The sequence below is a fragment of the Coffea eugenioides genome, chromosome 1, assembly GCF_003713205.1.
Source record: "Coffea eugenioides isolate CCC68of chromosome 1, Ceug_1.0, whole genome shotgun sequence".
NCBI classification, from domain to species: Eukaryota; Viridiplantae; Streptophyta; class Magnoliopsida; order Gentianales; family Rubiaceae; genus Coffea; species Coffea eugenioides.
This window is the reverse complement of record NC_040035.1, coordinates 7324458-7343793: the sequence shown is the minus strand read 5'-3', so window position 1 is coordinate 7343793 and position 19336 is coordinate 7324458. Positions and strand designations below refer to the sequence as shown.

The 19336-nt window shown below is 35.8% G+C and overlaps 1 protein-coding gene across 2 annotated transcripts; it reads left to right on the top strand.

The window, feature by feature from the left end:
* The first annotated feature begins 1497 nt into the window (after window positions 1–1497).
* LOC113769855 (DNA polymerase I-like) lies at window positions 1498–15904 on the top strand. Of its 2 annotated transcripts, XM_027314499.1 has the most exons (16): window positions 1498–1733; window positions 1852–2101; window positions 2752–2831; window positions 3091–3129; window positions 4505–4523; window positions 6026–6079; window positions 8610–8737; window positions 8812–8880; window positions 9385–9470; window positions 11046–11155; window positions 12501–12551; window positions 13335–13393; window positions 13608–13652; window positions 13727–13801; window positions 15188–15436; window positions 15534–15904. In XM_027314499.1, exons 1-15 carry the CDS (start codon window positions 1581–1583, stop codon window positions 15314–15316), a joined length of 1347 nt encoding a protein of 448 aa, XP_027170300.1. In that variant the 5' UTR covers window positions 1498–1580; the 3' UTR covers window positions 15317–15436; window positions 15534–15904. The 2 variants fall into 2 exon arrangements, with proteins under 2 accessions (XP_027170300.1, XP_027171029.1); XM_027315228.1 differs by lacking the exon at window positions 6026–6079.
* The last annotated feature ends 3432 nt before the right edge of the window (window positions 15905–19336 follow it).

Sequence of the window (19336 nt, the reverse complement as noted above, 5' to 3'; positions counted from 1 at the left end):
CCACTTTGCTTGCTTCATTTCCATTCAATTCATACCAAACCTTAAACCAATGTTTAGCCAAGTTTCTTAAGCTTAATTAAGGTGCAAATGAACCAAAATTTCAAGGAGAAACCTTCTCTACAAAACTGGTCAGCTAAGGGAAAGAAAAACAGTCCACTAGTTCTCATGCAACACCAACCTTCCTCTTATCATTGTTTTTCACTTAAGCAACATGTCAAGTGTTTTCCCTAACTTCAAAAGGATCCAAAATATGTTAACACATCAAGAAAAAACACAAACAAAGCTCAAACATTTCATCAAATACATGGTAGATAAACCAACCAACCCTACTACCACTTGTTTAGTTCAAGAAGTTTCATCACAAATAACATCCAACAACTCCTAGTTTGCCATCAAAATTTCAAACACATGATGCAACACAAGAAAGTTAGGATTTAAGAGTCATATATCTCTCTTACGTGAAGCTTGAACCACCAAAACAAACTACCAAAACTAAAGCTCCAAGTTTGAGACACACTCTAGGTTTGAAGGTTGTTCACTCACTAACTCAAGTTCTTTCTCTTTTGATTTTTGTTCTAGATCAAGTTAGGGTTAGAAAGGCATGAAAATGGAGTTTTCTCTCCTTCTCTTGGAAGCTAAGAAGTTCGGACAAGCAAGGGAAATAATGACTCCAAAATGGTTTAAATTTCCTCTAATCCTTTGGTCAAACAAGATGAATGGTTAGGATTTTGCCACTTGGCCCAATCTTGACCCTTTCTTCCTTTAATCTTTTGACTAATGAAGTTTCTAACTTCCAAATGTACTAATGTCTATTTAACACTTCTAAACTATCATATAAAGTCCCAACCACTAATAAAAAGACATTTGGTCAAAGCGTATATGGTGAAATAAAATAAAGTCAACTCAAGGAAATATTACAATTTAACTAAAAGCAATAAAATGCAATGCAAGGGAAATGTTATGAGTGATTTAGTTCTAGGGTAATGCAAGTAATTTAGGATAATTTATATTTTTAAGTGAGGGTTCTTACACTTAACATGTACTAACTTATATCAAGAAAATGAGTTAAAACTAGAACTAAACCCTTATTTCTTCTTATATACAATGTAGATAACAGTCACATAAAATTCTTTATATCATTGTATATTACATGCTATGATTTTCTTTTACATTATTATTATTATTCATCGTATATCATTGTTCATATACTTATGTGGATATTATATACTACATGGTATACAATTAAGCTCATGGATTGTGTAAATGACTACTTATTACTCGAGTTCACCTAGACAATTTCCTAGTGAAAGTCTCTACTTTGGCTCGATTTGATTGTTGATTCTTTTCGTCTTGCAAAAATTAAAAAAGTACATGTATATTTTAAAATTCCTCCTAAAATTTTACTGGGTTTCCCAACAAAACAAAACGACGTAGTACGTTGCTCTTTGTCTCTTTTAGTGGTCCGTAAAACCACGTATTGATAAACCCTCTCCAAAATTTCATCGTCAATTTTCCCTCTTTTGTTCTCCGTTCAAATCAAAATTAATTGGAAAAATCCAAGTAAATTGGCATGAAAATCCATGGCTTGCTATCAAAATTCAACTCATCAATTCTGGAGAGCTCTTCATTGCTTCGGAAAGCACTTTTCAGCAACCCAAAGGGCTTACAAAAGCTTCAAATTTTCACCAGCAAAATCTTTTCTCACTTATTCTACATCCCCAGATTTGCAAAAGGTAACTTGCAAGAAAGCCCTTTGCATATTCCTCAATCTTCTGTTCATTGTATGCATTTTTGTTTAACATTTGTTAACTTAATTGTTGTTGGTTTTTTTTTTTTTGGTGGTTGGTGTAGGATTATAGCAAACTGTCTTGGAGTTTGAGGTCTAATTTTTCGGGGATTGCTTCGAGTAGTAGTGGTATTACTAATAGCAGTGGTGATGTTATTAAAGCTGCTGGAAATGTGCAAATGCAAAGGGAAAGTGCTATTCTGGGTTCTGATCAGAGTGAAGATAAGTTGGTGGAAAATGTTGATTCTTCCAAGGGCAGAGTGATGCTTATCGATGGCACGTCAGTTATTTATAGAGCGTATTATCGGCTTCTTGGTATGTGATGTCTCTTTGTTGATTCAAGGCGTTACACTTGATTGTATTTTTAACATTTATATATTGGAATTTTCACTGCAATGTATTTAAAAGTTGACTTCTTGGGTGCAAGAATATTGTATGAGGCTTAGCTGTTTGTTTGTTTCCTTAGCTTAGAGATGGTAGCAAATTTGACTTCTGAAACTATAGCTGTAATCTTGGTAAAGGAAACTTGGACGGTTGTGCTGGCTAACATTTTGTATTGGGGATGGAGTTCTTCTACAACTTTCAAATGTGTCTTGATAATATGGAAGCTTTCAAAGAGTTTTTGAGCTGTATGTTGCTCTTCATTGTGGGTTCTGTTGGTTTTAGTTGCTTGTAATGTGACTGAGGGTACATATTAAAATATGTTGACCTATAACTATGCAACCAGCTAATCCCAATGTTGGTCAACCTATTCCTGTAGTTAGGAAAATATTTTAGTGCTTTGAGCTAAAAGCTGTCATTTATGGTGTGCAGTTGAGTTATGTTTTGAGAGTGTATTTGAGGTCATCAAAATTTAGTCTAAACATGGTTGAATTTCATTCCTCCAATTTGACACCTTTTTAGTTAGTATCTGAATTAGATTACTGTCTACTAATCTCAAAAGTCAATTTTCTGCTTCTGAATAGCTAAACTACATCATGGTCATCTTTCCCATGCTGATGGTAATGGAGATTGGGTCTTGACTATTTTTACGGCTCTGTCTCTTGTAAGTTAAATTTAGTTTGGTATCTGCTGAATTTTCTACTTTTTCATATCAGTCTTATTGTATTAAGTTATGTGGGACAAAATGGATTTAAAACAGCATCCTTTTCCTGAGTGCTATTTGATTCTTTAGCTTCTATGAGATGCATAACCAAGAAAGAGATTCATGATGAAATTAAACAATGAAGTATTAAGAAATTAGGTTTTTCCATATTTTGTGCCTTTTACAGTTCTATTGATTACTGATTAGACTTTTCTTGCAGATAATTGATGTACTGGAGTTCGTTCCTTCACATGTAGCGGTATATGTCTTTGTCCTCTGTATTCTTGCTTGTCATGAGATTATTTTTATCTGTATATATGATAAATCATCTGGCATCTTCATTTTCCTTAATTTTTTCCTTTTTTTAAATCCTAAAATTTAGAGCTCAAGAATTTGTAAATCATTTTTAGCTCACCAATTGCACAAGCTTAAGGAACTTCCCTGTTTTCATAAGGACCACCAAAAGTAATCTTGTAAGCAGTTGTCTATCATTGTACTACTCCAGTAGATTGGCAGGGTTGGATCACAGTGTTTTTAAGTCAGGTTATATGGACTTTTCAGATGGAACACAAATTTATGCCGTCGTAGTTTAAAGGAGAATGGAATATGCCATCATTTTTGTATACTGGAGAATAATTAGCTTTTGTGATATAAACTTTGAAGTATGTGATTCAAAAATTAACTAGCAATTGCTGAACCTTTTGAGAAAGAGTAATCACAAAATTATGTCAATGGGATACTTTGATGTTTGAGGTGTATATCATTACGTCTAGGCCATAGTGTATATAATTATGTCTAGGCCATAGTGGATGCAGGAGCACTTTGATTGTTTTGACAAAAGTTTGTGGCTTGCCCATAAACTATTGATTTGGCGTTTTTCTGCACTTATATTAATCTAGCATACTTATCTTGTTAATAAACTATGTCACACATTGGTTTCCCGGGGGTTCGAGGACCAGTTGGATTCCTTTTACTTCACATATCTCATGGATATAGCTTATAGGTTGTAAATATTTCTGAAGTGAATTAGAAAATTATTTTCCCTGAACTCTGCTTAAACCTGAAGCAATCATCCAAGGAAGTACCATTTATGCAAAGTAGGGCATACTCTATTGAAGAATCTCCAGTGCAGTATTCTATTTTCATGAGGAGCTATCTACTATTTGGCTTGGCCCAAATCATCTCTTGTGCAAAATGTGCCATGCTTCTTTGAAAATTTGCAATTTTTTTTTTATATTGTTTTCTCAATGGAGTCAATGTGTTTGTTGGATGTTATCAGAGAAAATGACGACCTTTCTATGTGGCTATCACAGTGAGGTATAATCAACATTGTGTCTGAAGCATTTTTTAGAGTTTGTGGTTGAAGTTTCCTTTGATTACACTATGGGAGTGTAAATCCAATTGGAAGTTATTATGAACTAATCTGGGATAGCTTTTCACAATTCAATGTTATGTTTAAGGACAAATTGCACCCCAAATAGAGAGGAGACCAATTTTTTGTGCCTGACTTGGGCTATTATCAACTTTATGTGTCCTGCCATTGTTGAGGTCTTATTGTTTGTTTTATCTGTTTTATATAAATGCTAGGATGTTCATGTGCAATGCTCTAAATTCTCTTGCTTTGTCTTCTGCAGGTGGTTTTCGACCATGATGGTGAGGTGCATTCTATTGCTGCAGTTCGATCTGTTGGTTCTTTTCACCAACTCTATCTCTTGCTTATATAATTGTGGCTCTGCATATTATGTTCACAACCCACCACCCACCACCCAGCTCCCTCCCCTTGTCCAGCTCAACCAGCAGCAAAGAGTGAAACAAAGCTTGAAAATTTGAGCATGAATTTTTTGCTTGTTGACTAATTTTCTCATGCTAGCTATCTTGTGCTTAAATGAACATCAATGAAAGCAATTACGCTGTGCGTTGTCAAGTTTTATGATGTTACAATAGATATTAGATCATTTGGGTCCATCGTATGAGAGTGCTGCAACAAATGCTGAAGTCTTATTTACTTATTTATTGTTTCATGTTGTTGACATCAGTGATGCAGTTTATTGGATGTGGAATCTTTACAGTAAAGAAATAGGAACCTTTTGTAGAATTTTGTTTGGATCTTTTGTTTCTCAAATTCGAAATCTAGTCCAGTTATTTTGGGATGTTCTGGAGAGCTTTTTCTACCTTATAGATCCATGCTTCTTCTGCTTCTCTATAGGTGACTTTGGTAATTCTTAAATCATTTAGTGAAACTTCTATGCTCTTGAAATTCTTGGCGGTTGCTGGTTGCAAGGGAATGTCAATAGAAATTATCTTCTTTTCTTTTGAATTTAAGTTGATAGAGAAGCAATAAGTTTGTGTCTGTGGAGAGAGAGAGAGAGAGATCTATTGATTAATTTTCTTCATCTTAGATTTCTCTCAATAATTTAATCATAGAGCATCCGAAAGATTGCAAGTTTCTCCAGTTTATAATCCTGTCCCTCCTGTATTTATTTTGATTGGATTGGAATTTGTTGATCTAACTAAAGTGATGATCAATCTAGATAGATGCTTCAGTAATGTCAAAAAATCTGATTTCCCAGAATGCTCTTCTTGTTTTCATCTTTCATTTTTATTTATCTGATGTTCTTTCCATATTTCTTTGAAGAAGTTGAAACGGAACTAAATGAATACTTCAATCAGCCTATCTTGTGCCAACTTTTTGTGTCATTCTTTTTATCCTTCTACTAAGTCTTCTCATATTGGATTATTGTGTGTTTAACTGGTCTAAGCATTTGCATGAAATGGCTTGTTTAACAGTCAGAAAAATTGTTCTTCCAATCCTAACTACGTTAATGTTGTTTGAACATTTTATAGGAAGTTCTAGACCCTATAGACTTGTTCTGATATGAACTAATCAAATAATGAAGCTTGTCTGTAAAAGAGTGTCATACCTCCGCAGAAGATATTGGGCTTAGATTGCATGGACTTTATGAGTTTTGCTACTCTGATTTTGACAATATTGAGCACATATTGCTTTGATTTTGAGTTTTATGTTTCTTTATTCATATGGCTTTGTTCTATGGTATTTCAGCTTGTCAAGGAACTTATAAATCTTGGCATGGTTATACAGTGAGGGGTTTCTGTTAGGAGATATAGTTATGATAAGTTAAGATTTTCTGTTACAGGAGTTCCATTTGGTCATACGTCTGTTTCATCCCAACAAAATTTTGTTTCAAAAGGTATGTTGTTCTTTTGGTTTTTTAAATTTTGAACCTGTTTTCTGTTCATAATTTGAAAGAGATAAGAGATATGTAAAAGTCAGTCAGTTTTACCAATACTGATCTTAAAGATGTGTAAGAATGCAAAAGTGATGCGGAATCTAAATTGAAACTTGTATTGTATGTAGAAAATCCGTCTGTAATGTTGGCACTGTGGGGAGTGATTATCTTCAGTTGTGTGATATGATTTCCTTGGGGTGCTTATGAATTTACGATGATGCTCTATACCTATTGTAACTAGATGCAATTGTAGGTTGACAAATTTGGTGAATGGTCATTTGTATTGAAGAAAGTCTTGTAAATAAATTCTTTTTCTAAAATCACATTATGAAGGGATTTTCTTTTTGATGGTTCTATGGTGCATTGTCCAACTATATGCCAGCTACCCGATATTTGATGGATTCAATCATGCATCAATCGTGAACTATTGATCATTTTGTGGTTTGGTAATGCTATGCTGCTCTATGCATGGGAATTGCTTGTTCACTATTGAAACTTTCTAACAGAAGGGTTTAAGTCTTTTGTTTAGGAAACAGGTTGTATACTTCCCTGGCTGTTCTATCTGTATGACACTAGGTGAGGTATTGGGTGGTTTGTTTAATTTTCTTTTTATGCAATTGGCATTGGAAGTGAGGAGTTTTGCTGGGATATGTATTTGGGATGGGACAGGTCATATTCTTTCCCTTTACATTTTGACCTATAAGTCACTCGATTCTGTGATTAAGTACCTAGTAAGGGTTTGTGTCGAAGTCTGTCATGCAATGAGGTGATCCTAATGGCTTCAGGTAGGCCCTGAAAACTTGAAAATAAAAAACTTGTTTATGATTTAGATAAAGCTTTACAAAAGTCATTTTGAACTGTTGCATACGAATGTCATAGTTATACACATACTTGTCTTCTAACAAAACCTGCAATTAACGACGTTTCTTGTTCAGGAATATTGATGCCTCAAGATAGAGAATACAGTAAAGAAAGAAGCTAGAAATCTTTGAAAGATCAGATGGCCATAGGGCAGGGCAATCTAATCACACTTTTGAACCAATGGCTATCAAGTCACGCATCTGAACCAATATGCTAGATCCAAATATCTTATCTTCCAGTAAATGGAATTTTAACTTCTGCCTTCAAACTAGAAACTAGGAACACTGATCAGAATTTTTCCTCTGTCTTTCACATTTTGTGCACATTCCTTTGGCAAGAAAACCATTAAATTGAAAGCACTGTTCATCCATAAGAGAATTCTAGAATTCACCCTATCAAATTTATGATTGGATTTTTACTTTGCTTTCTTTAGCTTCATAGCAAAGCTTCAGATTGGGTGGAGTTCAGGATGAATAACCACCCGGTGTTTTGATATATAGATAATCCTTTGGCTCTGATATGCTATTGATGTAGTGTCAATGAAGAGATTGGTGATATAAAATACATGTGAGACTTCCTAATTCTAGAATTTCTCTTAAACAAGATACTGATGATGGATCCATTTGGATTTGATAAGAATGATATTTTTCAAGATTGGACAGGTATGAGAGTGCTAAAATTTAGAATTTCTTCAGAAACATGATGATACAATATGGCAGACTGATTGAATTAGGAAACAGGAGTGGAGAGAATTTTACATCCTAGAATGGGTACAACCTTTTTTTTTCATTCCATTCAACCTAGAAGTGTGAATACGCTTTACCTCCTTTAATTGATTGGGCCTTGTGGGTGAAAAAAAATAGGCTATGGAGTTTTTCTAATTAGGCTTGGAAATATGGCATGATTATGCTTCGCAAGTTACAATGGATTCAAGACAAGTAAATTTCTTTTGACCAAAAGCTTTACTAACGTGATGCATTCTTAGCCTTAGATTCCTGAGAGGTAACATGCTGTGGGATCATTAGGATACTATGCTTAAACAGTACAGGTTATACCGTGATACCTCAAAGTTTTTGAGTCTCAATGAAATCTCAATCACCCAAGTGGAGAATACACTGAAAGTAGTGAGCCCCCCAAGCAACTTTATCAGGCCTATCTGTCTGTTGGAAAATATCAGAAGTAGTGAATTCAAACTTCAGCTGGCTGGATTTCTCCTACCAGTAGATTCCACCTTTTTTGAACCATGGGATTAAAGTCTTCCAAGAGTAATTTTACGAGACGTTGCAGCTGTCATTTCTTTTGATGCCACCATTTAATGCTGATTGAGATGAGCTAAATCCACTTTATATTAACTTGATGATGTGGTGTTACTGTTCTTTCTTTGTTTTCACCTTTCCCTTTGTGATTAAACAACTTCAGTTTCGTTGGGTCAGTTGGATTGCTATGAGATAAACGATCAGGTGTATGTACTGTGGCCTCAGTTGTAATATAATTTTTTTTGATGCTTATTATTTCCTTTGGTACCTTGTGTTGTCTTTTCATGTTGTCATTGTGATTGATGTATGTGATTGAAGTTATTTTGTTCCCTTAGCAAGTGCATCAAAAAATTGTTTGCTTAAATCTTGTGTAGGCCTTAACTTTCGTCACACCCTTTATCCGTTGTACAAAAGCCATCGTCCTCCTACACCTGATACCATTGTTCAGGGACTTCAATATCTGAAAGCATCCATCAAGGCTATGTCTGTTAAAGTGATTGAGGTGAGAGCAAACATAGTTTAGGTTTAACCTGACTTTTATTTGATTTATATTGTTGACTTTCCAGTTTAATATAGGTTCCAGGGGTTGAGGCTGATGATGTAATTGGGACCCTGGCTTTGAGGAGTGTTGATGCTGGATTCAAGGTAGTTATTTTAACTTTGCAAAATCTATGAGATGATTTTCTTGGTAAAATACCAAGATCTTATGTGCTAAGCTTTTCAATTGACTTAACCTTGTTTTCTGTTCGATATTTAGAAGTATGAAGTTGGTATAAGTTTAAGCCATGCATATATTTTTTCAAAAGTAAGGCTCTTGTTGACTTTTTCAGAAGATATACAAGATCGAAAGGGATTTTTTTTCGGGTAGAATTACTTCTAGAAGCACGGTAGAGATGGATGGAATACTTTTCCTAATAGGGAAAATTTCAGAATCTCCTTAGCAAGAAAAGATGTTAAGTTATGCATCTCTGTTTTTCCTTTAGGCTATTGAAGGAAAGATCATTTGTTTCGGTTTTAATATGCATAAAAGGATTATTTTACCAGTATTGTAACTTTAACAAAGTGCTTTAAACAAACTTCATTGGTTGATGGTACTTGTGGTTACTTTGGTCCTAATTCAGTACTTCCCTTGTCGTGCATTTATTGCAGGTGCGAGTAGTCTCCCCAGACAAAGATTTTTTTCAAATCCTATCTCCTTCGTTGCGCCTTTTGCGGATTGCTCCTCGTGGATTTGAGTGAGTATATTATCTTCATTTTTGTTGATTTGGTCTATGAGTTGGACAACTTTTGTGATGTCTAAATTATACTTTTTATGTATGGATTCTTTTACAATCTTATATTTTTGCTGTACTGAATGAACTTCTATTTGAAATTGGACTCACATCTTTAGATCTTATTTCATCAAATTGATTGTTGATAGTTCATTGAAGATATCAATATAAACAGCTGATCAGCTTGAGATAGCTAGGGCCTAAACCGTATGTACCCAATGCATAGTCAAACTAAGCTTGAGACCGAAAATTGTAGTTCCAAGAAGAGGCACACAACCAGCTTCTCATGGGAAGTGAGAGATTATAAAGATGGTGTTCGAGCCTTCAATGGCAATTGGTTATGTTTAATTGCAGAGAATTTTCATATACTGTTCTTACTTTGGTTCTCTGTGTCATACTGCCTAGTGTGGGAAATTTTACTTTGGGTACAAACCTACTGTATGTACCCAATGCATATTAAATTAGGCTTGAGACTGAAAATTGATGTAGTTCCAAGAATAGGCACACAAATAGTTTTTTGTGGAGCTTGAGAGATTATATAGGTTGTGTTCAAGCTTTCAATGGCAATCTCGGTCATATGTAATTGCAAACAACTTTCATCTACTGTTCTTACTTGGGCTCTTTGAGACGTGCGCCGCCCTGATGTGGGAAATCTTGCTGAAAGTTGGAAGAAACTGGTCTATATTTAATTTGTGGTGGGTATGGTGACCCATAATTTAGGTTGTATTTCGCATACCCCCCAGTCCCACACCCAAGTTGTTTTTTGGATCCCTCTCCCTTAACTGTGATAGCTGATGCATGTTTTACCACTTTAATCATTTTTGTCCTTTCCTTTTTTGGAGATTGTCCATGCCTATGAACCCTTATCAGTGCCCAACTGTCTTAACACAGAAAGCCTTCCCAAATCCTTCTTCCGTCCTTGAACAACCTTTCTATTCCATCTTTTACTCGTGCTAGATGGATTGAGTCAAAACACAAGGGTAAACTTTAACAGTTTTATTTTTCATTGGTATTTGCTAACGATACACTGTCTGCTTAATGGAGTGGTGGCCAACTAGCAACTGCACCAATTGTTCTGGTGCCTATAGCTGAGATGGGCAATGGTAGGCATGGTCATTGTTTCAACTTTTAATGGTGGAGAGGGTGGTGGTGATGGTGACCGTTAGTGACTGTGACGGTTACATGGTTGTGGCAGCAGTAGCAACAGCGCAATGCAGGTGGTGGTTGCCACCAACAGCTGCAAGGTCAGCAATGATCATGTTGTCTGGTGGCAGCATAGTTGTAGTAATTGAAGGAACCAAACTGGAAATAAAGGAGAAAACATGGGAAAAAGAAATAAAGAATAAGTATACAAATAGGAAGATATGTCTTTACCTACACCCTGATCGCCTGGAGAAACTACCAAACTGTCCACATTCTCCCCCCCCCCCCCCCCAAAAAAAAAACCCCATCTTTAATATTCAGTTGTTCAATCCAAAATTTATTCTTTTTTCTCATTTTCCTAGTTAGAGCTTTTGACTTTCTGATGCTGCTACTTAGGATGGTTTCATATGGCATGGATGATTTTGCTGAACAATATGGATCGCTGACGCCTTCTCAGTTTGTTGATGTTGTTGCCCTTGTTGGTGATAAGTCTGACAACATACCAGGTTCCATCTTTCACTAGAAAAATGCTTGCCCTACTCACTTAAAGCTGAAAAGGAAGAAAAAGAAAAAGTCTTTATATGTGAAGAGTTAATCAAAAGCTGTCCTGTATTTTAGTATTCTAGAGTTATGCATTTCAGATTTACGTATTATCATGTTAATAAAACAGCCCAAAACCACTATGTTGTTTGTGCTTTGATTTTAACTTTTCATGTAATCGAAAACTAGAGGTGTCATATATGAGATATTTGAGATATAATATTTTCAAAAGAATTATTCCTTTCAGAGTTTGCCTCCATCTGTTTTATGGCAAATTGGATGCAAAAAAAAAAAATAGCTGCTGATCTATAGTCTTGTACATGCTTTAATTTTTGTTAAAATGTTTGTTGATCTCTAAATATTTTGTTCTTTGGATTTCAGATTCTTTTCATTAATTCATTTTGGATGTATATGTACTTGTGGATTTGAACATATTTGAACTTCTGGGTTCTTTGACTGGAGTTCAACGTACAATGCTCAGCACATAACATAATTAGGGCAGCACAACATTTTGAACTTCTGGGTTCTTTGACTGGAGTTCAACGTACAATTCTCAGCACATAACATAATTAGGGCAGCACAACATTTTAAACCTGTCCTATAACTAGTCCATCAGTGTGGTAACTAGGTACAAGTCTATGGGATGTTTGAAGGTCTTATTTTATAATGATACATCCTTGTTCATTTACCTCTTCTTCCCGGTAAGTAGATAGATGGCTTTTACCTCTAAAAGCCTTTATGTTGCTTGTTTTGAGATTTAATGTATGACATGAATATTAAGCATGCTCAATGAGTCTATACAAGCTAGCTTTGATATACATAGATGGAACTCCTAACTTCTTCTTGTGAATACTTAACAAAAAACGTAACTTGCTAAAATATCCTGAAAGTTAACTGCTAGCTTCTTGACAAAGGCATTTTTCTGTGAATGAAAATCATATTTTGCTTTCACAATCTTTACCACCTCACCTTTGGCTTCTAGTGCTTTAATAAGTGTTTACACTAATTTTTCTAAGTAATCTTTTTCTCCTCTCTTTCTTCCTATTTTGATTTTACATTTGCGAATTTGCTGAAAATTCATGTGAACCTGTTTCTTTGAAGTCAGTGTCATATACTTCATACTTTCAAACAACCACATGTTATGGTTAGTTAACTTGATCTTAGATTTAGGGGCTGCATGACGAGTTGTCTGATTTCTAGCTTGTGCATTATCTTTAGATTCTTCATAGTCAATAATTTGATAGTTGCTCCTAGTCAATCAAAATGCTGCTTATGAAATTGATCATTGATTACTTAAACTGTCAAATGCAGGAGTGGATGGGATTGGAGATGTTCGTGCCGTGCAATTAATAACAAAATTCGGTATGTTATTGCTAGATTACAGTTTTCTTGGGCAAACACGTAGAGCCTGTGATACCTTTTCCTCTTTAGAAATTTCTCTCCCGGAGCAACTTCAACATTGCAGGCTGAGATCTACCTCAAGATTCTTCCCCTTGACAGGGACTGTAACAGGAAAGAAAAAATATCAAAATTAAATCTGATACTGTCACCAATGCCTGCATACCTCTTATGAATGAGAAATTTAAATATTTAACGGTAACTAAATCATACAAATGCAAAGATGTAGTAGATTGGCTGCGAATTGATGTCAATTAGGCATGAAGTTGAGTGTGAGATTTTTCTCTGGCTGCTTTTATATGGATGTTTGGTCAATAATCGCCTGGTTGTCTCCGTTAAGTTGCATCAAGACATGGTATTCATTGATTCTGGTTTCATTAGTTTCTTGTTATCCAAATATAACAAGGGAATGTTCTTAAAACACAATATGTATTTTCAGATTAATTAGAAGACTCTACCTTCCAACTACCCCTATGTATATACCTACTTATGAAGGCTTTGACATTTCTTTCATAACCATCTATTTCCTGATTAAGTTTGACATCTTATTTCTCCGACTGCTGTTGTTTGAAATAAAGGATTTTTCACTTAGTTGCTTGTCAAAACTGCTTTTTGAACCTTGATAAAAAGAAAAACCTTTGTTCCTTAAGAAACCTCTCAAGTTAATTGCCATGTGTAATTTGTTTGCAAACAAACTGTGCTGTTGGATAGGCATGTAAAATCTTGATCTTTTTCCTTTTATCGTAGGTACATTGGAGAACTTGTTGGAATGTGTTGAGCAAGTCAGTGAGGAGAGAATCAGGCAGGTATGGAATCTTTGTTAATTGCATAGATCATCAATGCCATATTAATGGTTCTGATGTTGTCTGTGGCTTTCTGAGGGTGTTGCTAGTAAAAAGTCTTGATTCTTCTATTACTGTTCTACGTTGGTACTTTTCTGATAGCTGGATTATGTAGTTCTGCTCCAGAGTTGTACAGTAATTGACAAATTTGTTTGAAATTAATTTTATCTGCTTTCAGGCCTTGATAATGAACACTGAACAAGCTATCCTAAGCAAGAATCTGGCAAGTCATCTGCTGCTCTCAGAATTTTCTTTTGTTCCCCTTTTTCCATAGCTAAAAATGATGTGTTTGTACAGGCAATGCTACGTTGTGACCTGCCATCGTATATGGTTCCTTTTGCAACAAATGACCTCTTGTTTAAGAAGCCAGAGGTAGGGGCAACTATTAGCTGCTTAGAATTATTTTGTTTTTGGATTCCAATAACCATGAACTTGATTTTGATGATATTGTATGTTTCCTTAATACTTGAGGGCTCCTGCAGTATGTCTGTTTCCATATAATATTTCAACTGCTTATCTAGTAAGAGCTCTGGTGTTAAAGTTGTGTATTGTGTCCTTTTCCTGCCACTGATTTTTTTAGATTTACTATTTAACTAGAGTAAAAGGTCAAATGCTATGCTTTGTTCAACTTTGCAATCCTGGTGTTAATTATTGAATTTGAGACCATAATAATCTAATAGCAATACTTTTAACTTCGAAATCTATCTGCTAATCCCTTGCAAACTTTTAATTGTATTTTGAACTTGAATGGCGGTATAAAAGAGAGAAGGGAACTAACAATGGGTATTTGAAGACGAGAGGAAAACAAAAGATGAACCCATCTCATATTGTAGCATCGCAAGCTGGCACGTTACAGAGTATGCCAAATATGATATTTTTCGCTACTTGAAGCAAGTCAGATGTACTTTTTACTGAAAGAAAAATGCCTCCATGTTTTATTTGAATGTGATTCCTTCACTTGTTGCTCCTCAGTTGACCATAATCACAGCAATCTTCTCTGAAATTTTTGAAATTGCATTTATGGTCCTTCTGGTTGTTGACACATAGTGGCTCTTATAAACTCACCTATATTTTTGACTTATGGTGTCCTCTATATTATTGTATTTAGAAGGATATTGCTGAATATAAAAGAAATACCTGAGAGGGTACCAATATCATTTGAAGAAACTCGTGATGGAATTTGATGGAATTTCTTAGATCATCAGAACATATTTTGTCCAGGAAAAAGAAATCAGTTGCCTTTAGATGAAACTTAAGATGGCCATCTTCTCTTGACCATGAAGATCAAGGATCCGTTAGCCTTCTCAACAATATTTAAGAGAAGATAGAGGGCCATAAATGACAGTATGGGGAAAATGCTTTTAGAACTTCACATCAAAGCTGATGCTGAGGAGTGCTATCTGATATCGATACATGTTACTGTGGCGTGGACATGAATTATACATTCTCATATTGTCCTGTTTTGATATCTAAATCTTTGGCATTGTTATTTTCTCATTCTCTAGTCACCATGCGGAACTAATTGATAATGAAAGTTCTGCTGCATTATTCTGTTCTTTATGTTCTTTATGCTATATGTGTTATTTATCTAAAAGACTTCTTTATGCAGTTAAGGACCAACTTAGGGTTCCTTTGCTCATGCTTTGATTTTCGGGTATTTTTGCACATATCTGCTGAGGAATGGAGTACAGGTCCTTATGTTGTCTAAAGGAAATGTGTTTCTGTAAAAGCCTAAGGCATCTAAGGTCTTTGGTGCAGGATGATGGGGAGAAATTCACAAGCCTCTTGACAGCAATAAGTGCTTATGCAGAAGGATCCTCAGCAGATTCTATCATCAGAAGAATGATTTATTTGTGGAAGAAGCTTGAAAAGAAGCAATTGAGATGATAGTCTTTATTGATCACTCTAACTGTTCTTATTTGCTAATGGAAGATGTCTTTTGTGTACATCCCGTTGTACAGAGTAAATTGTTGCTCTCTTTGGATCATAGCTTGCTTGTAATTTCGGGTATAGGAAATGACTCAACTTAAATTGCTTACCAATTTATTTCTTTGGTCATGTGTATCTTAGAACTCTCCTCACAGCATTCTCTTTGTCTTTGCAGGTTCCGGGCTAAACAAGATTCAGTCAATCACATATATGGGAAACTTTACAAGTGATCTGACTAAGCGAGGATGGTAACATAAAACATGGACAGCGGAAGAAAATATGGCACCTGATGTGGTCATTTAAAATCCATTTTCGGGTCAAGCAAACATCTTTTAGTCGAATGTATGGAGCGGTTGAAACTTGCTTCTTGTGCCTTCTAGTATATGCTGTGTATGCTAACGTTTTGATCTGCTAGTTTGAATGATAGAAAAGAAGAAAAAATGTGGATTAGTATTTGAGAAGCAAATGACTTGATTTTGTCAAGTTGTTTTGCATTCTGCGTCTATCCTTGTATTCGCGTGGGAATTCCAGATCTTTTACACTCAACACCTGACCAAGTGAATCCCATGGTAGAATATTATCTGCACGGTGCATGTGTCTAGCTTTTATCAGCAAATTTTCCTATCGAAATTGGATAAAAGGTGAAAAACCCATTAACCGAAGAATCAAAGAGAACTAACAACATTAAAGACTTTTCTATTAACAGATCAAAATCTAACAATAGTTGCAGCTCTCTAGAAAGATGAACAGCTAGTTTGCGAGTTTACGATAGAAAAGAAAAGATCTGAAAGCTTAAGTTACGAAAGAAAAGAAATGAAGAGAAAAGAAGAGAAAGAAAAGAAAAGAAGAGAAAAGAAGAGAAAAGAAGAGATTGAGTTGAGTTTTGATGTTGTTTGAGAGTTTATAAAAGAAATGGGGGTAGAACTAAAAATAGTTTTTCCCTCCACCTAGTGGAGTTAAAAAAATGCTCTCCCCTGAACCTCCATCTCTACCTCCTCTGATTGAGGAGGACTTCAGTGAAATCACCACCTCTTCCGTGTTGATAGCCATCTCATGTCATCAACCGTTACTAGTTTTGCACCATAACCCTTCCTTAGAAAACCTAGTTCAAGAGGTAGGAACCGTTACTAATGATAAACCCTCTTTGAAACCTCTTTTGAAAAACTAGGGGAGCCCTTTGCGAGTAAGCCAAATACATAACCTCCCCCAAAGCTCCCAACCAATCTTTAATTTGGGACAGTATATCCTTGTCTTGGAAAATGCATCAACAGAAATTTTAGAGCGAAGTTTGAAACTTGATGAGCCGGGAAGGACGAGTGCAAAATAAAAAACTCATCTTTTTGATGAGGTCAAGATTTGCATAAGGGGAAAATCGAGCCACTCCTATTGTAGAAGCTAGGGTTCAAGTTCTTGGACCAGAAAGGGAGTTATGGAAGCCCCAAGGGAACTTAGACATCTTGGACCTTGGAGCAGACTATTTCGTCGCAAAGTTCTCAGAGCAAAAGGATTATTAGATAAGGGTGATGTTGAACTAAATAGCTCGACTCGAGTTCGCAAGCTACTCGATTAACAGCTCAATTCGAGGTTGTTTTGATTGAGCTTGAGCTCGAGCTCCAATATGTTGTACTCAAAGGCTCGACGAGTCTAATCGAGCTTTTTATAATATATATATATATATATATATATATATATTAATTTTTTAATATTTATTATTGTGAATTGTCAATAATATCCTTTATTTAAAATTATATGTAAAATATTAATTTTTATTACGTGAGCTTGATTAGACTCGAATAGGCTCAATTAAACTTGATTACACTCGAATACGTTTGATTGAGTTTGATTTGACTCAATTAGATTTAATTAAATTCGAGCTCGAGGAAGGTAAACTGAAGTCGAGTTCGAGCTCGAGCTCGACTTCTAAAAACTCGACAAGCTCGAGCTCAATTATTTTATCTCGAGTTGAGCTCGAGTGCACACTTATTATCAGAAGGTGATCTCTGAAGGACCATGGTTCATTAATAGCCATTTTCTTACAATAAGAACATGGCAACCTAACTTCATGCCAAGGCTTTTGGGGTTGTCAGTGGAATACTATGATCGGGAAGTTCTCCAAAAGATTGGAGCAGCCCTGGGTCTTCTACTCAAAATTGACTCACAAATTGTCACCATGATCAGAGGGCGATTCTCAAGGATGTGTGTATTCAGATAGATATCATTCTACCATTAGTCCACTCCTAAGATATAGATGATCATGTGCAACCAGCCCAGTACAAAGGGCTGAACTTTGTTTCAAATGTGGCAGAGTGGCAAGGATTGAGAAAGATTGTTTACATTGCATTTAGGATATGGAAGGGCAAAATCAAGCCAGGTATTACCCCAAGCCAGACAACAATTTGCAAAATCTCTTGCATGATCGTCTTAGCAATTATGGGCCTTGGATGAAAGTGATGAAGAATCCAAAGTCCAAACAATCAGTAGAATGGGCCCAAATTCAAATTTGAATTGGCAATGAAACTTGGGCCAATTCCCTATAGTAAGTCAACTTTAGGGAATAGGATCTTTGAAAGACAATGACCTAACAAGAAGTGGTTCCCTAAGTCAAAGGTTGGTACTCCCTTGATGGAGGAACCTGATACACTGCAAAAAACTTTCTCCCCTAGAGCTAAACTTACTAACCCTTTCATTTTGCTCCAAAATGAGGGGTCACAAAAAGGGGAAGAATTGGAAGAAGCAAACCTAGGAAAGCCAACTATGGATGGTGTGATCACCAAAAGACACTCCCATTTCCATAATAGAGTGTACAAGAGACCGAAAAATGGAGGATGGAAATCTCACTAACAAAAATCAGAAGAAAAAGGGATTAGATCAAAAAACTTTTGGAAGGGCTACTCTGCTAAGGATGCTTTATCAGAGAAGAACTCTTAGAGGCCATTATGCGCCAAAGCACATGCCCAAATCCTCTAGAGGAAAGACCTTACCACATGGAGCAAAGAAGGATAATGATGAACTGCACCATCAACAATTGGATCCAGGAAGCAGAGCAAAATCACCAAGAGCAGAATGGAGAATTGGTAGACTCCCACTATGTTTACATATCGTAGTACCTTTGGGAAATGCTACTCCAAGGAAGCCCCAACTCCCCCAGCAGAGCCCACTAAAGCAACATATTAGGGATGCTTAATCTGTGGGCGACATGCACTCGCCTGGACATCTCATATACTTAGACCTCTTCAACAGAAATGGCAAAATCAAAGAGTTGGAGGCACACAACAAACATGGAACTAGAGAACATAAGACTAGTACAAGACTAGCACTGGAGGATTGGTTGTCAACAATTGGAGAAGAGAAAGGGGTGGTTTTCTACAACCAGACACCAAATTGGGATTAGAAAGTCGCCTAAGAAGAAGATGGAAAGGAGAGTATCTGTCGTCTTTCCCTTTACATTGGGCATAGATTGGCTCAAAGAGGCTGGAACTTTCATTTTCCCAGGGTCAGAGGTAGTAGAAGCAGAAGTAAGCACTAGAATGGACAGAATGGGAGAGAGTCCCCACATGGACTTTATTATGAGAATTTGGCCACTGATAGGGAACCAAAGTGTCAGGACCCAAAAATTATTTTATATTTTTCTCCTATTTTTGAAAAAATTAATTTATATTTCCTTTTAATTTTACTTTACTTGCATATTTTCTAGCCTTAATTTGATCGTGATTTTAAAGGTTAAGTTAAGATTTTTATCATTTCCTTTTCTATATTTTAGTGCATGTTAAGTTTTGTAGAGTATTAAGGTAGTGTGACCGACTAGTGAGATGTGTGTGTTATATTTAGTGGACGAGAACGAGTGTGGTACTAGAGGGAATATATGATTAAAAGTGTTAAGAGTGTATTAGAGGAACACAAGATAGATTAGCTATAAGAAACACAAGAGAGACAAAGAGATAGGAATGGAATTTGATCTTGACACTTGTCAACCATCAA

Bases quoted from the DNA above. Each gene is read 5' to 3' on its own strand.
- LOC113769855 (XM_027314499.1), top strand. From the start codon at position 1,581: ATGGCTTGCTATCAAAATTCAACTCATCAATTCTGGAGAGCTCTTCAT. The intron at 11,156-12,500 runs GTTCCATCTTTC...TGTCAAATGCAG, and splicing joins TAAGTCTGACAACATACCAG to GAGTGGATGGGATTGGAGAT. The intron at 13,653-13,726 runs GCAAGTCATCTG...GTGTTTGTACAG, and splicing joins CTATCCTAAGCAAGAATCTG to GCAATGCTACGTTGTGACCT.